The 22925-nt window shown below is 41.1% G+C and overlaps 1 protein-coding gene across 2 annotated transcripts; it reads left to right on the forward strand.

Annotated features, from left to right (window-relative positions):
• Positions 1 to 1857: 1857 nt before the first annotated feature.
• Positions 1858 to 22883, forward strand: spire1b (spire-type actin nucleation factor 1b). Of its 2 annotated transcripts, XM_060861801.1 has the most exons (17): positions 1858 to 2236; positions 4282 to 4313; positions 7523 to 7756; positions 10022 to 10147; positions 11030 to 11104; positions 11239 to 11403; positions 11938 to 12024; positions 12681 to 12810; positions 15423 to 15485; positions 15901 to 16070; positions 16150 to 16243; positions 16337 to 16479; positions 16703 to 16840; positions 18114 to 18184; positions 18275 to 18302; positions 18704 to 18840; positions 19833 to 22883. In XM_060861801.1, the coding sequence occupies exons 1-17, from the start codon at positions 1966 to 1968 to the stop codon at positions 20095 to 20097; spliced, it is 2229 nt and encodes a 742-aa protein (XP_060717784.1). In that variant the 5' UTR covers positions 1858 to 1965; the 3' UTR covers positions 20098 to 22883. The 2 variants fall into 2 exon arrangements, with proteins under 2 accessions (XP_060717784.1, XP_060717783.1); XM_060861800.1 differs by lacking the exon at positions 15423 to 15485 and having other exon boundaries at positions 1860 to 2236; positions 15922 to 16070.
• The last annotated feature ends 42 nt before the right edge of the window (positions 22884 to 22925 follow it).

The following is a 22925-nucleotide window of genomic DNA, read 5'->3' on the forward strand; positions in this document are numbered from 1 at the left end:
GATATTAGACACCGGAGGGTGTGATTATAGACACCGGAGGGTGTGATTATAGACACTGGAGGGTGTAGACACTGGAGGGTGTGATATTAGACACCGGAGGGTGTGATTATAGACACCGGGGGGTGTGATTATAGACACCGGAGGGTGTGATTATAGACACTGGAGGGTGTGATTATAGACACTAGAGGGTGTGATTATAGACACCGGAGGGTGTGATATTAGACACCGGAGGGTGTGATTATAGACACTGGAGGGTGTGATTATAGACACTAGAGGGTGTGATTATAGACACCGGAGGGTGTGATTATAGACACCGGAGGGTGTGATTATAGACACCGGGGGGTGTGATTATAGACACCGGAGGGTGTGATTATAGACACCGGAGGGTGTGATTATAGACACCGGGGGGTGTGATTATAGACACCGGAGGGTGTGATTATAGACACCGGAGGGTGTGATTATAGACACCGGAGGGTGTGATTATAGACACCGGAGGGTGTGATTATAGACACTGGAGGGTGTGATTATAGACACCGGAGGGTGTGATTATAGACACCGGAGGGTGTGATTATAGACACCGGAGGGTGTGATTATAGACACCGGAGGGTGTGATTATAGACACCGGAGGGTGTGATTATAGACACCGGAGGGTGTGATTATAGACACCGGAGGGTGTGATTATAGACACTGGAGGGTGTGATTATAGACACCGGAGGGTGTGATTATAGACACCGGAGGGTGTGATTATAGACACCGGAGGGTGTGATTATAGACACCGGAGGGTGTGATTATAGACACCGGAGGGTGTGATTATAGACACCGGAGGGTGTGATTATAGACACCGGAGGGTGTGATTATAGACACTGGAGGGTGTGATTATAGACACCGGAGGGTGTGATTATAGACACCGGAGGGTGTGATTATAGACACCGGAGGGTGTGATTATAGACACCGGAGGGTGTGATTATAGACACCGGAGGGTGTGATTATAGACACCGGAGGGTGTGATTATAGACACCGGAGGGTGTGATTATAGACACCGGAGGGTGTGATTATAGACACCGGAGGGTGTGATTATAGACACTGGAGGGTGTGATTATAGACACCGGAGGGTGTGATTATAGACACCGGAGGGTGTGATTATAGACACCGGAGGGTGTGATTATAGACACTGGAGGGTGTGATTATAGACACCGGAGGGTGTGATTATAGACACTGGAGGGTGTGATATTAGACACCGGAGGGTGTGATTATAGACACTGGAGGGTGTGATTATAGACACCGGAGGGTGTGATTATAGACACCGGAGGGTGTGATTATAGACACCGGAGGGTGTGATTATAGACACCGGAGGGTGTGATTATAGACACCGGAGGGTGTGATTATAGACACTGGAGGGTGTGATTATAGACACCGGAGGGTGTGATTATAGACACTGGAGGGTGTGATTATAGACACTGGAGGGTGTGATATTAGACACCGGAGGGTGTGATTATAGACACCGGAGGGTGTGATTATAGACACCGGAGGGTGTGATTATAGACACTGGAGGGTGTGATTATAGACACCGGAGGGTGTGATTATAGACACTGTATTATCCAGGTAACCAAAGCAACTGTTTGTTTGTTTGTTTGTTTGTTTGTTTGTTTGTTTGTTTTAATGACCACAATTTTATAAGAAAAGTGAAAACCAGACCACAACAAAAACAAGTACGTGTAATATAAATCCACATTGCGCAACTTAAAAGCAATAAAGTGTAAAACGATACGCATGCGCAGTAAACCTCGGGCGGCGTCGTAAACTGTGAAGAACTGCACGCATGCGCAGTGCAAATCGACCAGATTAGTTATCAACCGACGCTTTCAGGGAACGTCAGTGTTCTGTGTGTTCTTCTCTCTCTCTCTCTCTCTCTCTCTCTCTCTCTCTCTCTCTCTCTCTGTGAATGACGGTTAAAATGAGAGGAGGATGTGTGAGGTTCGAGCGAACGCTAACTCGGAGCAGCTGATGGACGCCGCGGGTCCTGTGGCTCACACCATGGAGAAGGAGGATGGAGATGGAGATGATCTCTCTCTGGAGGAGATTTTAACGCTGTACGACCAGCCGATTAACGAGGAGCAGGCGTGGGCTGTGTGTTATCAGTGCTGCAGAGATTTATCGCGTTCGGATCAGCACAGGGTTGTCAGAGGACCAGGAGATGTCAGGATCCATAAAGACGGAGCTGTTAGGATAGAAAAAGGTATAATACCATCATCATCATCATCATCATCATCATCATCACCATCACCAATCTAGCTCATATTACCTTCATTTTGATTGGACAATTCAGATTCATATTTACTAGTGTGTGTGTGTGTGTGTGTGTATATATATATATATATATATATACAGTATATATGCAGCAATATTCCTTTAACGTCTATCCTAAATAGCTATAGAAATGCTTATTCTACACACATAGACACCCTGAAACAAAATTCATCCATTTAATTAATATATAATGAACGTCTTATTGTGGAATATATTTCTATCAATACAGGCCAAATATCTCAACTGCAGTGCCACGTAGGAGTCAGGGGCTGTTTACCTCAGTGTGTTTACCTCATCCTGTTTTGTTAACCTCAGCCTGTTTACCTCAGCGTGTTTTGTTTACCTCAGCCTGTTTACTTCAGCGTGTTTACATCCGCGTGTTTACCTCAGCCTGTTTAGTTTACCTTAGCCTGTTTAGTTTACCTCAGCCTGTATAGTTTACCTCAGCCTTTTTACCTCAGCATGTGATTTTCCCTTTCTGGAGTGCGTTCTTCTCTGTATTCTACAGCGATCTATCAATTATTATAAAGTTGACCGAATAACATGTCACAATTTTTTAACTTGTTTATAGACAGATTAAATGTCTGACGTCTTTAAGAAGCTATTGTAATATCTTATGTATAGCTCTTTTATAGGAGATATAAATAGTTCCCTCACCAGCCTCTTTTTTTCAGCCTGTATTCAGGTAATTAAAAAAAATAAAAAATAAAAAAGTTCTAGTTCATTGCAATACTCAATATGCTGAAGTTTCAAAAAAAAATGTTCATTTTATCCTTATGTAACACAAATAGGATCTCAGCACAGATTTGGTTTATGATCATATATATATTAATACATCTTACTTTCACAAACATATTAGATACACTAGAAAAACATATACAGAAAATGTTTAACAACTTAAATGAAGTAATTCCAGTTTTCACCCCTAATCTATTCACCCACAGACTTCTAAACTGTAGGTAATACCAACAGCGTTTTTTTGTACTATATCAATGTAATATTATTTCTACTTCTTTTTACATACACTTGTAGGCATTGAAATACACACACACACACACACACACACACAATAAACATTATACCTAATGGGTTAGGTGTGTATTTACATTGAGTTATGACTTTGTTGACATACCTTTAGCTAATGTCATACCTGCCTGAAGTAAGATTACCCAAGTGTGACTCATTATAGGATGTGTATTGGGTGTGTCTGATATCTGTACACACTCAAACATATCTTTCCTCATTGCTCAGGATTAATGAGCTAGTCACAATTTGTAGGAGTATTTAAAGAAAATATACTAAAATATTCTAAAAGCTGGGTTGCTGAGATTCCACATGTCCTTTTTGCGAACCAGAAACTTCAATGTAGGCTGTAAAGCTGTACAATGACTGAACTGCCTTAACTTATAACATATCGATATAGATTCGTCGGACTGTATGTTTATAATCACACCCTCCGGTGTCACCCAAACGAGGACGAGGTTCCCCCTTTGAGTCTGGTTCCTCTCAAGGTTTCTTCCTTCACACCACAGTCACCTCAGACTTGTTCATTGGGGATAAATACAAACACATTTACATATATCTAATATTAATCTTGAATTTTGTACTTTATATTAACCTTTTGTTCTATGTTTATGTTCTGTAAAGCTGCAATGAGACAAGGTCAGTTGTAAAAAAAACGCCATACAAATAAATTTGAATTGAATTGAATTATGCTTTGTACTTCTTGTCACCTATATTCGGCGTTTAATTAAATCTTGCTTTCGCTTGTTTTGTCGAGAGACTGATTCCAACCCCAGATAAGCTCAGCTGACTGATCCCTGATTCAGCTCCACTGCTAATTTGTACCTTATCATTTAAAGCAGCAGTATGTAACTTTTGGCAATTTGGATATTTTTGACATGCCCAGTTTGTTTTATCATGCTCTTCTCCTCATGCAAACCCTGACCTTAATTCTTTTATTTCTCCCCACAGGGAAAGAGCACTCGGCATCCGCTGTGGATATGGTGAGTGAAGCTGTCTGTTCCTCTCTGTGTTTGATTTAGGAGGCTGTGTGTGTAGACTGTATTTTTGACCATTTGAGATAACGTTAGAGAAGCAGATGGATACAGAAGTCAGATTCATATCTGTGCTGTGACTGGGAGAGACTGAGATACTTTTTTCCACAGTTGTTGTTGTTCTTGATGGATTTATTACTAGAGCTATTAGGACTATTTCCTAAAGTATTTCACCAAAGCCCTCAAAGAGAGGAAATGATCATGCTGGGACATGAAAGATTTCCAGCTGATGACATTTACAGACCAGTCAGAGTTATCTACTGTTATCACCCAACATAAATCTTATCATTTACATTTCAAGTGGCCTTGGCCTTTATCTCACAGCGAGGCTTACGGCGACGATAGTCACAGAGGAGCAAAGGTAACTAATTGCGAGAAAATGTGGTCTTAATGCGTATCGATTAATTCGCCTCCCTAACAGACTACACGGCTACACCGCTCTCAGATGTATAGCGTGAGGGTCTTATCTGTTAGTTACTTATTAGTAACATCAGCATACAAGCTAAAAACAGGAAAGTTCTGAACCTACAATTTCGAACTATCTACATAATCTGTATTATCTGTATTAAAGAAATAATTCCCCAGACCATGTGATGCAACCCTTACCACTCCAAAGTGGAATTATTTTTATATAACCGCGCCGTCTGTAGGGTTACTCCGCTTATACCGCGTCGATTCGACAACCACGAATCTTCGTTTATTGATAAAAGCAAGACGTCGTGCATTTTAAATGTTTGTTGTTAGATTTAATGCTGTAGAATGTTCATGAGATAATTTAGTTCTGTTAAGGCTTGCGTTACTGCAACAATAAACCGTATACGAAAAAGGCGTATTGTCCTTTTACCGAGAAATCCGAAAGTGTAAATTCCCCTTTTCTGAACACCCTAACAAACAAACCGATGGGGAACGGAACCAAGTAACATTTTCTCTTAATCGAAACAGAGTTTTAATATATGTTCGTTAGCGGTCCGAGACGATGTGGATCGATCACCGTACAAGTCCCTGTCTACGAGCTGTTAGTATATAAATAACAGAGTAAGCAAACAGTTTACACATTCGGATTTGCACAGGATGAATTTCTTCTCCTGGTTGTTTTATCCTTATTCTGATTTATCCTTAGACTCGGTGTGAAACTGCAGTCCAGTTCACTTCGCTGTGCAGAAAATGACCTAGTTTTCATTATCCTCGCCTGGAAGAATTTTATGTTGGAGAGTTAAGACTCGAACAACGTAACCGATTAAATAATTCCCTAATGCATAATTAAATGCTGTCGTATTAATTACCCACGAGTTTGAACGAGTTCTTGTAACGATCAGTAATAAGGATCACAGGATGCGCATGTCTTTGTGGGAAGTGCAGGGTAGAAATTTCCTTTCTTTGGTTCCAAAACAAAAATTCATCCCACACTGTATTCAGTCCTCCAGCGGTTCCCACATGGAGTCCTGATGAGTCATGAACATCACACACACTAGTGCAAACATGGCTGATTCACATCTACAGTTAGTTACAAAACCCGTCATGACTCAAGTGCTTGCAGCTTCTAAGAAACATTCACATTCATTTAAGTGAAAGGCTAGCAGAGATGGATGGATGTATTGGATGGATAGATAGACAGACAGACAGATAGACAGACAGATAGACAGACAGACAGACAGACAGATAGACAGACAGATAGACAGATAAGCATATATACATAGATAGATAGATAGATAGATAGATAGATAGATAGATAGATAGATAGATAGATAGATACGCATGCACAGATAGATAGATTGATGGATAGATAGATAGATAGATAGATAGATAGATAGATAGATAGATAGATAGATAGATAGATAGATAGATAGATAGGCATACACAGATAGCTGAATAGATAGATAAGCATACATAGATAGAGAGACAGATAGAGAGATAGATAGATAAGCATACACGGATGGATGGATGGATGGATGGATGGATGGATGGATAGATAGATAGATAGATAGATAGATACTGTAGATAGAATGTATTACAAAATATAATTTTAAAAATCACTGTATGTAAGGTTTCATTTAAGGGAGTCATTGAAGTGAATCACCTATGGGAATCATTTGAAGTGAATCACCTATGGGAATCATTTGAAGTGAATCACCTATGGGAATCATTTGAAGTGAATCACTTATGGGAATCATTTGAAGTGAATCACCTATGGGAATCATTAAGTCATGATGTGGATGTGGACGTTTTAAGCCTTTACAAGTCTTTAAATGCAGTTAGCTACATTTCTTTAAACCAAATCAGTAAGGAAATGAATCTTGATGCACTGTTACTGACTAGTATTATTATTCAGACACACAGTATTATTCCCAATCAGTATAAGTAGCTCAGATCACTTATAATATTCACATAAAACATTCTCTTTTTCAAAGATCCACGATTGTCCATCAGTGAAAATATTAGGCATGTTTAGCAGGGGAGCTGATTTCAAACCAGAGTACGTCTCATCCAGTCAACTCATTTCAGGCTGTGGTTGATTGTCTGACAAGGATCCTGTTAAGGGTTCCCTTCGAGGGTTCCTGTCTCTTCACTTGTCCGTCTTCTTTGACCTTCTCGGCTACAAAGGCGGGAAGGTATCATGTGGAAACAGTGTCTCTTATTACTGAGGCTGTTCAGACTGTTCATTTGGTTCTCCCATCTCTCTCTCTCTCTCTCTCTCACACACACACACACACACACACACACACACACACACGCGCACACACTCACACTCTCTCTCTCTCTCTCGCACACACACACACACTCTCTCTCTCACACACACATACACACACACACACTCTTGCTCTCTCACACTCACACACACACACACACACACACACACACATTTCTCCACGTTAGATTTAGTCATGGTTACCATGGAGAGAATTTTGGCTTAAAATAATTTGTACCAGTTCCAAACAGTCTTTAGTTTTGATAATAAACTGCTTTATATGTAGCTTCTAAAGCTAACAAGTGAAACACGGATTACATAAAGATCCTATCATTGAAAATTGCTTGTTATTATTCACATATTAGCGAAGAAAGCTCCACTTGCTGTGCTAGTGACATACATTTCCTTCCAAGCTTTATTTCTTTACCTTATGTCTCCATACATGTGTGTGTGTGTGTTTGTTTGTGTGTAGAATGTAATTGAGTCTCTGGGCATTATGATCTACAAAGCATTGGACTATGGTTTAAAGGAGAACGAGGAGAGAGAACTCAGCCCACCGCTTGAGCAGCTAATCGACCTCATGACCAACATGACCGAGCTGAACCCTGACCCTTGCCCTGATGAAGGCTACGAAGCTACAGAGGATGAGGAGGAAGAAGAGCTCCACCAGAGCAGCGGGGTTCGCTGTTACCGAGATGTTCTTAAGGTACTGGTGTGGCTCAATTTTACGAAAAATCCGAAAGCTTTAATACAATTTAACCAAACACTGATTCAACATGCTTGCATTGCCTTTCTCTCAGTCACAAGTGGCCATTTTCAGCTAGCTAGCTAATATGCTAAGATTTTACAAAAGGATAGAAGCTTTAACTAAGAATAATACTTAAAGGTGCGGTGCACGATCTCTGAAAGCCAATGTTGACATTTGAAATCATCAAAACAAACACGCCCCTAACCCAAATGGGTGTCACCCCTGTTTTGATAGCTCCGCCCCACACATACATACGTAACCCAGGCAACTATTATTACGGAACCTGCTGGGGCGGCTGGCCGAGGGGATATTATTATCAGTAAATGAACTCAATGAGTAATACTGTGGTAATACAAATGTGTTTTTGTAGTACTGTGTGTGGGGGCACGGTGGCTTAGTGGTTAGCACGTTCGCCTCACACCTCCAGGGTTGTGGGTTCGATTCCCGCCTCCGCCTTGTGTGTGTGGAGTTTGCATGTTCTCCCCGTGCCTCGGGGGTTTCCTCCGGGTACTCCGGTTTCCTCCCCCGGTCCAAAGACGATGGTACGTTGATTGGCATCTCTGGAAAATTGTCCTTAGTGTGTGATTGCATGAGTGAATGAGAGTGTGTGTGTGTGTGCCCTGTGATGGGTTGGCACTCCGTCCAGGGTGTATCCTGCCTTGTTGCCCAATGACGCCTGAAATAAGCACAGGCTCCCCGCGACCCGAGGTAGTTCGGATAAGCGGTAGAAGATGAGTGAGTGAGAGAGTACTGTGTGTTGTACCGTGAAAGGTTTAGCTCCGTTTCACGCGGAAGACGACGTTCAACACCTAGAACCCGAGGCAGAGGTAAAAGCAGGTATCTGCTATGTCAATGTTTCAATCGCTTTGTCAGACATGTGCACTGAACACTCTCTCTGCGGCATATTGACAAGACACGCCCCTTTCTGCTCATTGGCTACACGTTTGTTTTGTTAGTCGGCCCGACTCAGTTTTTTGAAGCATTTTGCAGGACACCATCAAAGCAACAATTTAATGGTTTCATTGGGAAAAGTGAGATACGGGTAGCAGAAATTTAGTCATTAATCACATGCAATCAAATGCTGTGATTGGCCAATCAGAATTAAGTATCTTGTTTTGTGCAATATCTATTTAATTACCACCTGTAAAACGGCCAGACGCGTCTACCGGCCTGTCTGAGTAACATTTTTTGTTCTGTGTTTTTGTTTTGTCTTATTAAATTATCTGGGAATGTATTAAACAGACACCTTAATAAAGCCAGGGTGTATATTTAGTCTTATCGATCATTTTCTAGGTTCCGGGCTTTATTTACACAATCTGCTGAGTCTATGGAGTGTACTGTCCAGTACTGTAGGGATTTATCAGGTCCCTTAAAGAGCCAGCATGAGCCAATGTGTGTAAGCAGTAAGTAAACTGCAGGGTTGCTTGGTGCAGTGCTGTTTTGCTGATTGAGTGAGAAAAACACAAACTGGCTCTTCTGCAGTCAGGATCAAGCAGAGAATGACTCATAAACACCGTCTGTCCGTTTCATACCAAACCTGCCAACGAACGCCAACTCGGGTCATGAACTTCTGCGTACCTGATCTGTCTGTTTTCTACCAGAGTCCTGGATAAATAATGGAGCAAACCAGTCTTGTATTGTTCAAAACGAATCACTGATTAATATTTATATTATATAGTATATTCCGCTAGTTAAGCTCAGGCTTAATGGTGAAATGTAACGGAGGAAATAGAATTGCAGTTAGTTATATATAATATAATCTTTCTTCACGTATCCCAACATCGGAGGTTTGGGGTCAGAGCACAGGGTCGGTCGTGATACGGCACCACCGGAGCAGTGAGGGTTAAGGGCCTTGCTCAAGCAGTTGCTCAGTAGCAGTTTGACAGTCCTGGGGCTTGAACTTTGATCCTCTGATCGACAACAGTCTGATCCACACCACTGCTCTTACAGTATCAGACAGATTAATCACGGTGGTAGTGTAGTGGTTCATTTATTTATCTACATATTTAGGAAATACAAAATTCAGTAGGTTTCCTGTAACTTTACCAAGCTGAAAATAATAAGTATCTTCGGTTCATTGGGTTCAGTTCGTTAACCTAAATTGGGATTTCATCTTCCCTAAGGTACAAGATTATTTGCACTGATGCTCTGAATTTTTTTTTTTTAGTTGATATTTCTGATATTTCTGTCTTTTTTTTTTTTTTGCTACTTGTGGTCCCGTAGCTGTGCACGATGCACCTCCCGAGCCCGGCCGACGCCCCCGATCACTACCGGGCCGTGTGTCGCGCGCTTTATGCTGAAACCATGGAACTACGGACATTTCTGAAAAAAATCAGGAGCGCAAAAGAGGTGAGGAAAACGTCCGGACCCGCGAAGCCGTCTTAACCGTTTCTGGTCGGTGCGTCACACTTAACATCTTAAAGCGAGATGAAGAGTCGATGTGAACGGTCGCATGATGAAGAACTCTCGCACAAATAGAAGTGTGTGCGTGTAAGAGATCAGGAGCGCGACTGAGAAAACGCACGTCTTTCTCACACGAGAAAGTGAATCATCTAAATTAGGATACACTGACCGTAATGAATCATTATGTCATCTGTTCTAGCTTTAAAACAAGCAGCACTTTAAGCTATTTAAGATCTGCCATTTAAGCTCATTAATATGCATTAGGTTTCAGTTAACTGTTATTAAAACTGTGTGTAATTCAAGCTAAATAAAATATGCATAAGCATTTAGCTAAGATTTAAGACTAAGCACGTTTAGCCAAGAGGTTTCTTATACAAACGGTGCTGAGGATCTCTTCCACGCCGACCCGCTTACGCCGTCGATGCCGTCCTGGGTTACCAGTTTGGAATTGTGTGTATGTGTAAGATGAGACGTTCCTCTACTCCTGCATGTTTTGTCTCTTAAAGGCGGGTCTGTCTGTTCCCATAGGGGTTTATTGTTACAGGCTTTTTGTTGTGTGTGTCTGAAGAAAAAGCCCAGTGTTTAAAAGAAAAAAAAAGCTGCTCTAAATACTACCTTTTTATTATGAAAGCGAACAGAGGCCATCGGAAAATACACAAATACAGCATTTTGTGTCTAAATCCAGGTCACGGATGAGAAGAGATCTGAAAAGTATTGTTAGAAGCATCAAAAACATTTCTGTTAAATGTATTTGGTTTGTTTGGATTAACGATTACATATAAGCTGCACTTCCTTCGTTTGTATGTTCTTTCGCATGTGATCGATCAGAACCTGCAGAAGATGGAAGGCGGCACGACCGTCGATTCAGCCAGAGACCTGAACGAGCTGCAGAACGCAGACTGGGTGAGTGAATCATCATCAAGGCCGTCGTTTAAATACCCGTCCTGACACCGATGTTACAGGTGAACAGTGACGTAGCAGGACGTAGATCTCAATAAGCTCAAAGGTAATCAGGGCAAATTTGTCTCGTTGTGCAGGCACAGTTCTGGGTGCAGGTGATGAGGGACTTGAGGACCGGTGTGAAGCTGAAGAAGGTGCAGGAACGGCAGTATAACCCTCTGCCCATTGAGTTTCAGCTCACACCCTACGAAATGCTCATGGACGACATCCGCGCCAAACGCTACACACTGCGCAAAGTCATGGTGAAGAAAACAAGAGTCTTTTTTTTTTTTATTTTTTTTTTTTTTTTTTTTTACCCCCCAAAGTCACATCAATCATGGAATCAGCTTCCTACTCTAATATAAGTAGATAAATAATAAATAATAATTGACAACTGAAGATAAATCAAGAAACAAATTTCATGATGGTTCAGTGGTGATGCAGTGTTCATCGATGTAGCAGTACATTATTAGCTTAGCTGGATTTTCTAGAACTTTCTTAGTACTTGGTGTCTGAATACACACAGGTAAAGAATCTGATACGCCTCAAAGACAGAAACTGAAATTCCTGTGTATTGTTATTTGAGCCCGACCGTGCTGCACGTTGTTTAATAAAATTGCGGTTAAGTCGGTAACACAATCTTATATACGAAGTATAATTATATAAAAAAAAAAGGTTTTGCGCTTTGTGGCTGTTTCACATGGTAATCGGACCAAATGTAAAACAGGCTAATAAGGCACCTGTGTGTGTGTGTGTGTGTGTGTGTGTGTGTGTGTCTTTGTGTCTTTGTCATGCAGGTGGAGGGAGGCATTCCTCCTCGGTTAAAGAAGAGCGCACACGAGGTCATCCTGGAGTTCATCCGATCCAGACCTCCACTCAATCCTGTGAGTTCAGTCACACATTCATCAATATACTAAAAACACACAAAACCCGCTGTTGAAGACTCCAACTATAATACAGTGTTGAGCAATCTGACTTTCTTGTTATTTGAGTTAATGCTGGTGTATTAGGTTTATTTGGTACTTTATCTTATGTGTGCATTTATGTTCGGCTGAACTGTGTGTGTGTGTGTGTGTATGCTTGTGTGTATGTGCGTGTGTATGTGCGTGTGTGTGCATGTATGTGCATCTGTGTGCGCGTCTGTGTGCGCGTCTGTGTGCGCGTCTGTGTGCGCGTCTGTGTGCGTGTCTGTGTGTGTGTGCATGTCTGTGCGTATGTGCGTGTCTGTGCGTATGTGCGTGTCTGTGCGTATGTGCGTGTCTGTGCGTGTGTGTGCATGTATGTGCGTGTGTGTGCATGTATGTGCGTGTGTGTGCATGTATGTGCGTGTGTGTGCATGTATGTGCGTGTGTGTGCATGTATGTGCGTGTGTGTGCATGTATGTGCGTGTGTGTGCATGTATGTGTGTGTGTGTGTGTGCATGCGTATGTGCGTGTCTGTGCGTATGTGTGTGTCTGTGCTTGTGTGTGCGTGTGTGTGCATGTATGTGTCTGTGTGTGCGTGTGTCTGTGTGTGTGTTTGTGTTTGTGCACACATACAGGTGGCAGCACGTAAGCTAAAGCCTCAGGTGGAACGTCCTCCGAGCCTCCATGAAAGGATCCTGGAGGAGATCAAATCCGAGAGGAAACTCCGCCCAGTGTCACCTGACCAGATTCGCAGGAGCAGAATGGGTGAGACTGCAAACACAAGCGCAAACACACACGTGCACACAAACATAGGCGGTGTCCCATATCCTGTACTTATGTATCGCACTTGGTCCACATTCACATTTTTGTACAGACAGTACTACTAATATTACAGTAATTTACTCAAATCAACCAAAAAAAACGATACAGAGAGTAGAAACGAATGAAAGATTTTTTTTCCTCAAGTACCAACATTTCACAGCTCAGTCTCCTCAATTCCTCACACTACATCTGGACACTTCTGTCTAGGAAAAAACCTAAAAACTACTGTAGTGTGTGATTTGACACAGGGCTTTGATAAACGTGTGTGTGTGTGTGTGTGTAATCATCTTATGATGATAAAATGCTGTATATCTTTCTAAAGTCTATTCAAATTGACAATTGGGACAACAATTGTTGATTTAAAGATGCTCATTAGACTCATGTAGCTCACTATTCATTGCTGCCCCAGTCACTTTCAGCAGACCTCAGTGTTTAATATATATATATATATATATATATATATTTAGTACTTGCAGGAGGGCTGGGCGATATGGCTGAAAACTGTATCACGATATCAGTGTTTCATATCGGTCGATATCGATAATTATTGATATTTTTTATGACCCATTTAAAATAAGGACCAGGAGAAAAATATATATTACGTTTAAACATTTTTATTTTAAACGTAACCTTCCTCTGATCAAAATCCCCTCAGTTATTAAGACAGAAATGTCAACAAGCAGGAAACCTCAAATAATTATAATGTAAACATCAGTCTAAAGTCACAATGAACACTTAAAAATTATCTCTTAACATTTAAGGTGCATGAAAGAAAATGTAAGAAATGCTTAATAAAGTGTAGTAAAATAGTGCAAAGTGTTAAATATAAGTATAGAAACCTGAGAATGTACGTGCAAGTTTAGTGCTAGGAAGTTCACTAGCTGTTCACCTTCTTGTGAATAAAGTGTTTTAAAATATGTGCAGTGTTTTGTAAACATAAATAAAACTGACGTAGTCTGAGATATAAAAACGTAGCTGACTTTTCCTCTTTAATTTACAATTTCCTCGCTCGCTGCGGCTCATTTTCTGCTTATCAGTCGCCGGGTACTGAAGAGGAATCCAGCAGACCAGCACGAGACAGCGATATGGCGCAACCAAACATGATACTGTTACATGATTGGCTGTTAGCGTGTCTAGGTTACCAGAGTAACTTTGTTAATGCAACCAAACTTGCTTCAAAACCTCTGCTTTCTTACGACGTTGAATAAAGAATATCGAACGTTTTATCGAACACATTTGTTATTGATATCGATCACGTGTCTATCGCGATACATATCGTTATCGTTTTATCGCCCAGCCCTAACTTGCAGTATATAGAGGTGCCCCACAGAGTGTGACTCATTTGCATTTAGTGACGCCCACAAACCTCCATAATCGGTCGTGTGCTGAAAGACAGCTGAAAGCACGAAATGAACCATCAGGGTCAAGTCTGAAATGCAGAATTGAAAGTTATTTTGACTCGCTTTTTTTTTTTTTACGCCAAAGAAAATATGTACTAAGAAATTATACTAAAATATAATCAAAAATCAAAGCAAGCGCTAAATCTTCCATTAGCCGAGGCATTTGCAGACGGATCGTCCCGTCCTCTGTAGTCGGCAGTTTCTTTTGTAATAAATGGATATTTTTTTATTCGTCATAATGTATTGGTTCGTGTCGGCTTACTTTTTTAAAAATTTTTATTAATTTTAATGCCGATAATATAAAACGAGTTTTCATTAAATGTGTTTGATGGTTGTAAAAGTGCAATAATCCATGCAAATGATCTGATGTGAAGTTGGTTTAGTTGTAGTTTACGTTAGTGAGTGTTTTATGACTAAATGTACACACACACACACACACATCTCAGAACTAGGATATGAATCTTTTCCAAATACTGATGTCAGCCCTGAATAAGCCATGAAGTTTCCTTTAACGCCCAAAATAAACATCTACAATGGAACCATTGCAGCTCTTTTACTCACCAGCTTCTAAGTAACTAGGAATGTATAGCTAGTATATATTTGTGTTATCTTGTATGTACATTTTGTTTGATTTAATTGATGTATTTACAAATTCGATGTGTTTACGAATCGTTTAATACACGAGGCCGAATGTATCTAGCAGAGATGGGGGACTCGAGTCATATGACTTGACTCGAGTCAGACTTCATTCGGAAAATTTGAGACTTGCTTGACAAATATTAAAAAAAGACTCGACTTGACTTTGACTTGACATTCATGACTTGAGACTTGACTCGGACCTGAGTTAAAAGACTCAGCGATCGGGGACTCGACTTGACTCGAGTCAGACTTAAGTCGCAAATTTGAGACTTGAGACTTGCTTGACAAATATTAAAAAAGACTCGACTTTGACTTTGACTTGACATTCATGACTTGAGACTTACTTGTGACTTGTACATGTGTGACTTACTCCCACCTCTGGTTTCTAGCCATTACTCAGTAAAAAGTTTAGATAAAAATTTAAATGAACAAAAATCAGAAAGAGATTTCTCCACTGTTTCTAATGTACCAGGAAAATCTGCCTGTTTTAACCCGTTGACTGTTTTGTCCTTGCAGTAATTCGGCCGCTTAGCACGTCTCAGAGTTTTGACTCCTCAGGTAAAGCCACGCATTCTGCCTGTGTCCTGTTCTCGGTGTGATTCGACTCCTTTTATTTGGTTTGTCCGTGACGCTTCAGTCAAACGTGCAACACGTGTCATATCATTTCATGCTTTTGTGTCGATAGCGGTTCACCCGAAAGCCCTGATTTAATAGAACGAACCATGACTCGGATCTAATCTGGGAACTTTTTCTAACAATTGATCTTTTTTATACATGAAAAATGATGGTGTGCTCAGCTGACAAGTTCTGTCAGAGGGACAAGTCTAAAAATCCACAAAACATGGTGATCTGAGCATATTGTGTGACTTACACGTTGTGCGTATATATGTGTGTGTGTGTGTGTGTAACACCAGCTTGTGGACTCGGCTTCACTCTCACCTAATCTAACACAAACTCATGCAATTGTACGTCCCAATGTTTTATCGTGTGACAGCAATTGTGTCACTTTGTACAGATGTCTCTGCCCTCGATGCAGCGAGAAAGGCATCCAGTTCGCTCTCGTTAGCTAACGGCTCGTCGCTCCGAACAAACGGCGCCAGCGGCTTCCAGAGGAAAAGACTCCATGCTCCCACTCTCGCCGAACTGGGCAGCTCGGACTCTGACGTAAGTGTGTGCAAAACCTCGTTTAAAAATATACAGAATGAATAATAATTTATTAATCGGCGTCTGTTCCATTCTGCAGGATGAATCAATGGGTCAAAAGTCAGCCAGCAGCTCCAGTATCTCCACACCGATAGTCGAGGACACGTCACCGGAGTCTGCGGTGGGAAAGAAGAGTGAGTTCCTCACTTGCATTGACAGACACTGATATATAAAGGGGCTACCTAGAAAGTATTTAATTATTAATGTCGAATATCTGCTGTCTTTAGCCCCGCCCATGTTCCTGCCCATCTCCTCCACACCGCAGCCAGAGAGGAAGCAGCCAACACAGAGGAGGCACTCCATAGAGAAGGAGACCCCCACCAACGTCCGGCAGTTCGTCCCTCCGTGCAGACAGAGCTCCAGATCCTTAGTGGGTCGATAAAGAACTTGCGCATGCAAATTTTATTCAATAAAAAAAAATGTATTTCCAAAACTTTGAGTAAACACAAACATGTAGGTTGTACAGTATATCTATACCGCAGGTTTCTGTTATGGATTTTCTTACTTTCTTTCGAAGTTATTGTGACCTTGAACTTCGATTCCTCTGTAATGCGTCTCGTGTGTGTTAAACCGCTCACTGTGTGGGTGTTCAGGAGGAGTTCTGCTTCCCAGTGGAGTGTTTGTCCCTCACGGTGGAGGAGGTGATGCACATCCGACAGGTCCTGGTCAAAGCCGAGCTGGAGAAGTTTCAACAGTACAAAGACATCTACAACGCTCTAAAGAAAGGAAAGGTAGGAACGGAGAACCGCTTACGTAACACCCTACGGATATAAGGAACGTTACAGACGAATCACTGAGAGAATATGTAACCGTGATTAAGAAAAACACAGACAAATGGTATTAAAAGGCACTCAAATTAGCCACGCTGTCTTAGGGGCTTTTTACACCTGGCACTTCATGCGTTTTCTGTGATCAGATAGCTATCCGATGGTAAAAAGACCAGGTCTAAATGCCCTCCGAAACGTTTTTGAGACGGATATAAATCCGATCGTTCAAACCACTTCAGGAGGAGGTCTGGGACGCATTTCAGATGAAACTGGACAGGTGTAAATGAATGTGGTTGTTCAAGCCACATACGTCAGCGCTATACTCCTCCCAAACGGAAGTACGTCACTCGCAAGTGATCTTTCACCCAGGCGTCTCGTTGGGGCTTAAAACGCACTGCTGCCACCAGCGAAAATGCAGGAAAACAGTAAATGCTGTTTTTTTGTAGCATAACCGTCGTAACAAGTTTTCTTCTTTTTGATTGCGTTCTGAAAACCGCATACACCAAAGCGTGTTCCGTTTCAATTACCACGGTCAAATATAGGTGGGGGCACGGTGGCTTAGTGGTTAGCACGTTCGCCTCACACCTCCAGGGTCGGGGTTCGATTCCCGCCTCCGCCTTGTGTGTGTGGAGTTTGCATGTTCTCCCCGTGCCTCGGGGGTTTCCTCCGGGTACTCCGGTTTCCTCCCCTGGTCCAAAGGCCAGGGGAGGAATGCACGACATCTCGACATGCACGGTAGGTTGATTGGCATCTCTGGAAAATTGTCCCTAGTGTGTGATTGCGTGAGTGAATGAGAGTGTGTGTGTGCCCTGTGATGGGTTGGCACGCCGTCTAGGGTGTATCCTGCCTTGATGCCCAATGACACCTGAGATAGGCACAGGCTCCCCGTGACCCGAGGTAGTTCGGATAAGCGGTAGAAAATGAATGAATGAATGATTGAAGTGACCAGGTGTAAAAAGGCCCCTAGGTGGGAGGGGAATAATCTCTTTCCACTGTCTGTCACAGCGACTCTAGCCAATCCTGGGCATCAGAGTGCTCAGGTATGTAGAAGAGGGCAGATAGGGCTTTTATTTTTTTATGAATTTCTTAGAGAAAGTGTTAGCTTTCACCCTTTTAGCACATATTCTTTCATTTTGGCACAGATACTTTTGAAAGAAAATAATTTTGAGAATTATTTCAATTGTTTGAGGGGAAAATCCTGTTAAAATATTATTTATTTATTTTTTATTTTTTGCAGCTCTGCTTCTGCTGTCGAACTAAACGGTTCTCCTTCTTTACCTGGTCTTACACCTGCCAGTTCTGCAAAAGGTAAAATATCAGCGATCGGTTAAGAAGTCTGAGACCTAGACGAGTTGTGTACAGTTTTTACATCAGAGATTTTTCCTTTCCTTCCTGCAGACCTGTGTGTTCACAATGCTGTAAGAAGGTAAGTCTCAAATTCTGTTCAGTTCACAGCTGATATTCCTAAAAGTAGAGTTTAGCCTATATATTACTCCTTCTCCAGTAAAACCTTCCATAACAAACTCTTGTTAGAAAAAGATTACCTTAAGGGTTCGGAGGATGGCTAATAGTTATACAGTAGCAGTTAAAAGAATTTCTATTCAATATGAAGAATTAAATGAGAGAGAAATGTTTCATGTTACACAGAATAAGCAGATTCGGAAATGTTTAGCTGTCGTTTTAAGGTCCTCGCTATAAACTATATAAGCTCTTGTGCCTGGTCTTTAATTCTCAAGACATTAGAGGACTTACAAAATCAACACACAAGTTCCCAAAACTGGGACTAGACCATATTTCCTCAGACTTTTTTTCCCCCCAATGTCACAGATTCGTTTGCCTTCTAAGCCGTACAGCAGCCTACCCATCTACTCTCTTGGCCCGTCTACTTCCACACTGTCCCGAGACAAAACAGAGAAGACGAGCACAAGCCAACGCCGGCCTACACTTCAGCGTACCATGAGCAGGTAGTATAAGTGGTCCTCAACAGAATCAGGTTGTGTTGTTCGATCACTATTACCCCTTTTCCACCAAAAGAACCGGGTGCTGGTTCAGAGCTAGCGCTGGTGCTGGTTCAAAGTTGGTTCCACTGGCGAACCTTCTAAGAACCGGTTTGCCTTTCCACCGGCTAGAGAGCCGTCACAGAGCCGAGTCTGACGTCACCGTATACGTGTCACGTTACACAGCAACTTTAGCGCAGCAGCGGCAAACACAAACACAACATCAACAACGGCGGATGTTGCTTTACTATTGATGCTCATGGCTTTGTGAACCTACATTAACACCCAAACGCGGCGAATCTAACGTGTACGTGCAGCTCCATGTAATCTGTATAAACGGAGGTTGTTATCGAGAAAATACATAACGTTATTTTATTATTAACACATAAAAAGGTTAGCCTTAGCATGTAGCTACTTACTATCATGTGTGCCGATAATGTATCATATTGTGGTAAAGTAAAAGTGTATTAAACATTAGTATACTTAAGGTACATCATCAAATGCGCTAACAGTAGCCCCGCCCCCAGCCCCGCCCACAGCCCCTGACACAAGCGGTTCTTAAGTCTAGACCAGCAACGTTTTGGTGCTACTTAAGAACCACTTTTCCTGGTTCAGAGCCGGTGCTTTGGCTGTCAAAAAAGAAAGAACTGGTTCTAAATTAGGCTCAGAACCAGCACTCAAACTGCCTCGGTGGAAAAGGGGCACAAGTGAAGGGTCCTGGTTCTCAGAGGTTTACTTTCCAGAACCAGATGTTAGAGCATAGCTATTAATTTTGGTGTGTTTTCCATTGCTGTGTGAAAAACTAATTTTTTGAGTACAAGAACAACTTGATCTAGTAAGTACTGTTTTTCCAGCTTGTTGTGACTTACGTTCTTACCCTCAGGTTCAGTGTTCAACCAAATCTAATTACTTGATTTCTTTCATTATTTTTCTTTTACCTCTCCCTCCATACCGCTCAGACTGTCCAAGTCATCACGTCAGTCGTCAGCTTCATCTTCACGTGAGGACATCGAGCTACCCAAAGACTTGACTGAAGACTGGAGCACCATGGAGGTGTGTGTGGACTGCAAGAAGTTCATCTCTGACATCATCTCATCCAGCAAGCACAGCCTTTCCCTGGCTACCAAACGCGGCCGAATGAAGCGCAAGACGCACTCGTTCATCGAGTCCTCGTCCGCAGGATCCGAGTACCGACCGTCCGAGAGAACCATTCATGAGGTCTAAAACATGCTTTTAAAGAAAAATAAATTGACCTAGACGACGTAATTCCTAAAGTGGAGTCTTCAAGTCTCTGTGTTTGTCCTGGATATTACTACAACGTGAGCTGTTGGCTGTGTATTGGGTGACTAAAATAATTGAAGGACGACTTCTTAAAGAGATTTGTTCAGACGTACGTACAAGCCGGCGTGTGTTCATAATCAGTTAGAAGATATGCATGATGTTTTTTTTTTGTTGTTACTATGGACACTTCAAAATGTCTCCAGAGTTCCCGAGATAAAGTCTGTTCCATTCAGAAAACAAAATAAGGGCAGCTGTCTTTCAGAAATCCTTTATTTTGTACATATCTTAAGGAGAGAAGGAAGGCAAAACTGTCACTGTGACTCAGGAATACATTAACTTTAAATATACACGATTGTGTACGACAGGAACGAGTAGTTGAATAATTGAATAGTTTTTAATATAATCACCAAATAATCCCCAATTTACTTTAAAATTCGATCCCTGGTGCTTGTCCACTACTGAACAAACAGAAAGTAAGCTTATTGCTTATTGTGATCACAACCAAATCCAAGGGTGCCAATACTGGTATTTATTCATACATCGTAAAACATTATGTGCAAATAAATTTATTTCATTTATTAAATTTAGTCAGCTGCCATTTTTATGGTTTGCTGTTTAGCACTGCTGCTAAACAACTAAGTAATACAGAGGCTAGTTAATGACCGAGGTGAAGAATTTAAATAGCTAGCTAGCAAGTAACCTGGAACTCTTTTGTTGTAAAGGATGTAAACAAAGTGAGAACACACAAACCAGACAAAGCTGTAGAGAATGTCATAATTTACCTCAGACATCTTGGTCAATTACTCAAAAAATGCTCCATGTGGCTAAAATCACGATCGAAATACAGTTAGCTTCGAATGCTAACTCGGCTTCTGTGAACACGTGCGCCTTTTAAAAAAAATAGTGACACTGAGGGGAAAAAGTTAACGGTGAATATCCGAAGAAGTCGATACAGGGTTGTTTTGTGTTGAAGTTTCTCAAGGAAAACACAGTAACTTATTCAGTTAATAAAGAGTAGACTTGTGAAGACATTTTCTGACAGGATCCTTCCTCCGTTGTATAAAACCGATTATGGACACACGTCTCGTCGTATCCTGGGAGTCGTGCGACGTACGACGGTCTCGGATTCGTCGTGTAAATACGTGTATTTGCTGCAGGTGTATAGATCGTTGATCAAGCTGTATTTATTTTTCTATGAATCAACTGACATGCTGTTGTTTAGCCAATGATGTGGGATGTTGTAATGATGCCTTGTTGCCAGTCCTAGATTATTCAAATCCTCTCGAATAACCTAATCCCAAACGACGTAGTGATGAGATTTTTTACCAGAGTCAGTGCTGTTTGATGTGAAGTGTCACTGGTAGCCATGTTGGTTCTCCACATTATCTGGTAGTAAATATAAAACCCTTCATTTATTTAAAGTCGTTGGTCTTTAGCATTTGTTCGTCCTTTGTTTTTTCACATAAACATCGTCAATAGTATTTAATTGAAATAACTGATGACGTTTGTCTTTTATATAAGGACCTAAATGTACAGGTTGTCTTTTTTTTTGTTGTTTTTTTTTATGTAGTCTTAATATGACACACTGTTTTTTTGCCTTAAAGCTACTGACTTTTACAAGTCTCTAAATTTTATTTAATTTAATCTTGTTTATTCTCCAGAATACACAACTTGACATCGAGATATTAATCATCTGCACAAATGACCAAACGTCTCATACCGAAGACTAGGTTTTGAGTGACAGTGTTTCTTTAAGTCAGGGGTTCTCTAAAAAAAGCACAACACAATTTTATCAATATATCTTCATAGATGATTCGGCAAATCAACGTTAGCCGAAATTATAATAAAAACGGAATGTGATTTCTCAAATTAAACATAATAACAGTAAATAACACCCTTTTGTACCTCAACTGATACCTTCTTTATTGAACCTGAAGCATTTGACAGTTTTACTGTGATTACAGGTTTTCGTGTTATTCTTTTAAAAGATTTATGACCGAAGATTGTAATAAATTTACGTTAAAAATGCGGTTATTTTCTGCATTATTTCACAATACGTCCTAGCAATAATTTAGGTCTTTAGATGTATAACAAATTATTTTTACTGTAATATTTAGTTGTTCGTTTACATTTACTGCCAGAGTAGATATATATATTTATTTTTTTGCCAGAGAACATCAGTGATGCCTGGTAGCTTATTTGAGAGAGATTTTTTTTTTTTCCTTCATTTAATCTTTTAATCTCGTTTAATCTAAGCCGCTTTTTCGCCTTATAATTATAGCGTTCCTCTGTTCCGTAAAGCTACTGATGGTTCACGGATTCCCTACTGCAACTGGAGCGAAGCACAACACGACTAATTCACACCAGAGTCCTTAGACTTGATATGCTGTTTAAAAAAAAAAGAAAAGGACGGACTGAGAGGCACAATACAGACCTGTGAGCAAGACCTTCATCATTTCATTTCAACAGGCATTTCTACCAAACAGGATCTGAGACAGAACCACATGAAGTTCAGTGTCCGCACCGTGTTATGCTTTTCGGTGCATGCGATGATGATGGACTTTCCTCATGACTGAAGTTTTTAAGAAAGACTTGCGGCTAAATCTGTACCTTCGTACAAACGACTGGCAATTGCATGTACGTCTGTGCTTGTGCGTTGGATCTGTGACTAATTATTTTTGTTTCCCAAAATCTGGACGATCCTAATAAACAAATGCAAAAACCTTCAACTTGTACCTTCTAAATTCATTTAATTCCATGCAACGTCGTGG

Source organism: Tachysurus vachellii, chromosome 25 (assembly GCF_030014155.1).
Source record: "Tachysurus vachellii isolate PV-2020 chromosome 25, HZAU_Pvac_v1, whole genome shotgun sequence".
In the NCBI taxonomy this organism is placed as follows: domain Eukaryota; kingdom Metazoa; phylum Chordata; class Actinopteri; order Siluriformes; family Bagridae; genus Tachysurus; species Tachysurus vachellii.

What these genes read in the sequence shown, in the direction of transcription:
- spire1b (XM_060861801.1), top strand. Translation starts at nt 1,966, where the DNA reads ATGTGTGAGGTTCGAGCGAACGCTAACTCGGAGCAGCTGATGGACGCC. An exon ending in AAATCAGGAGCGCAAAAGAG is followed by an intron (nt 10,148 to 11,029) that starts GTGAGGAAAACG and finishes GTGATCGATCAG; the next exon opens with AACCTGCAGAAGATGGAAGG. An exon ending in CCAGACCTCCACTCAATCCT is followed by an intron (nt 12,025 to 12,680) that starts GTGAGTTCAGTC and finishes GCACACATACAG; the next exon opens with GTGGCAGCACGTAAGCTAAA.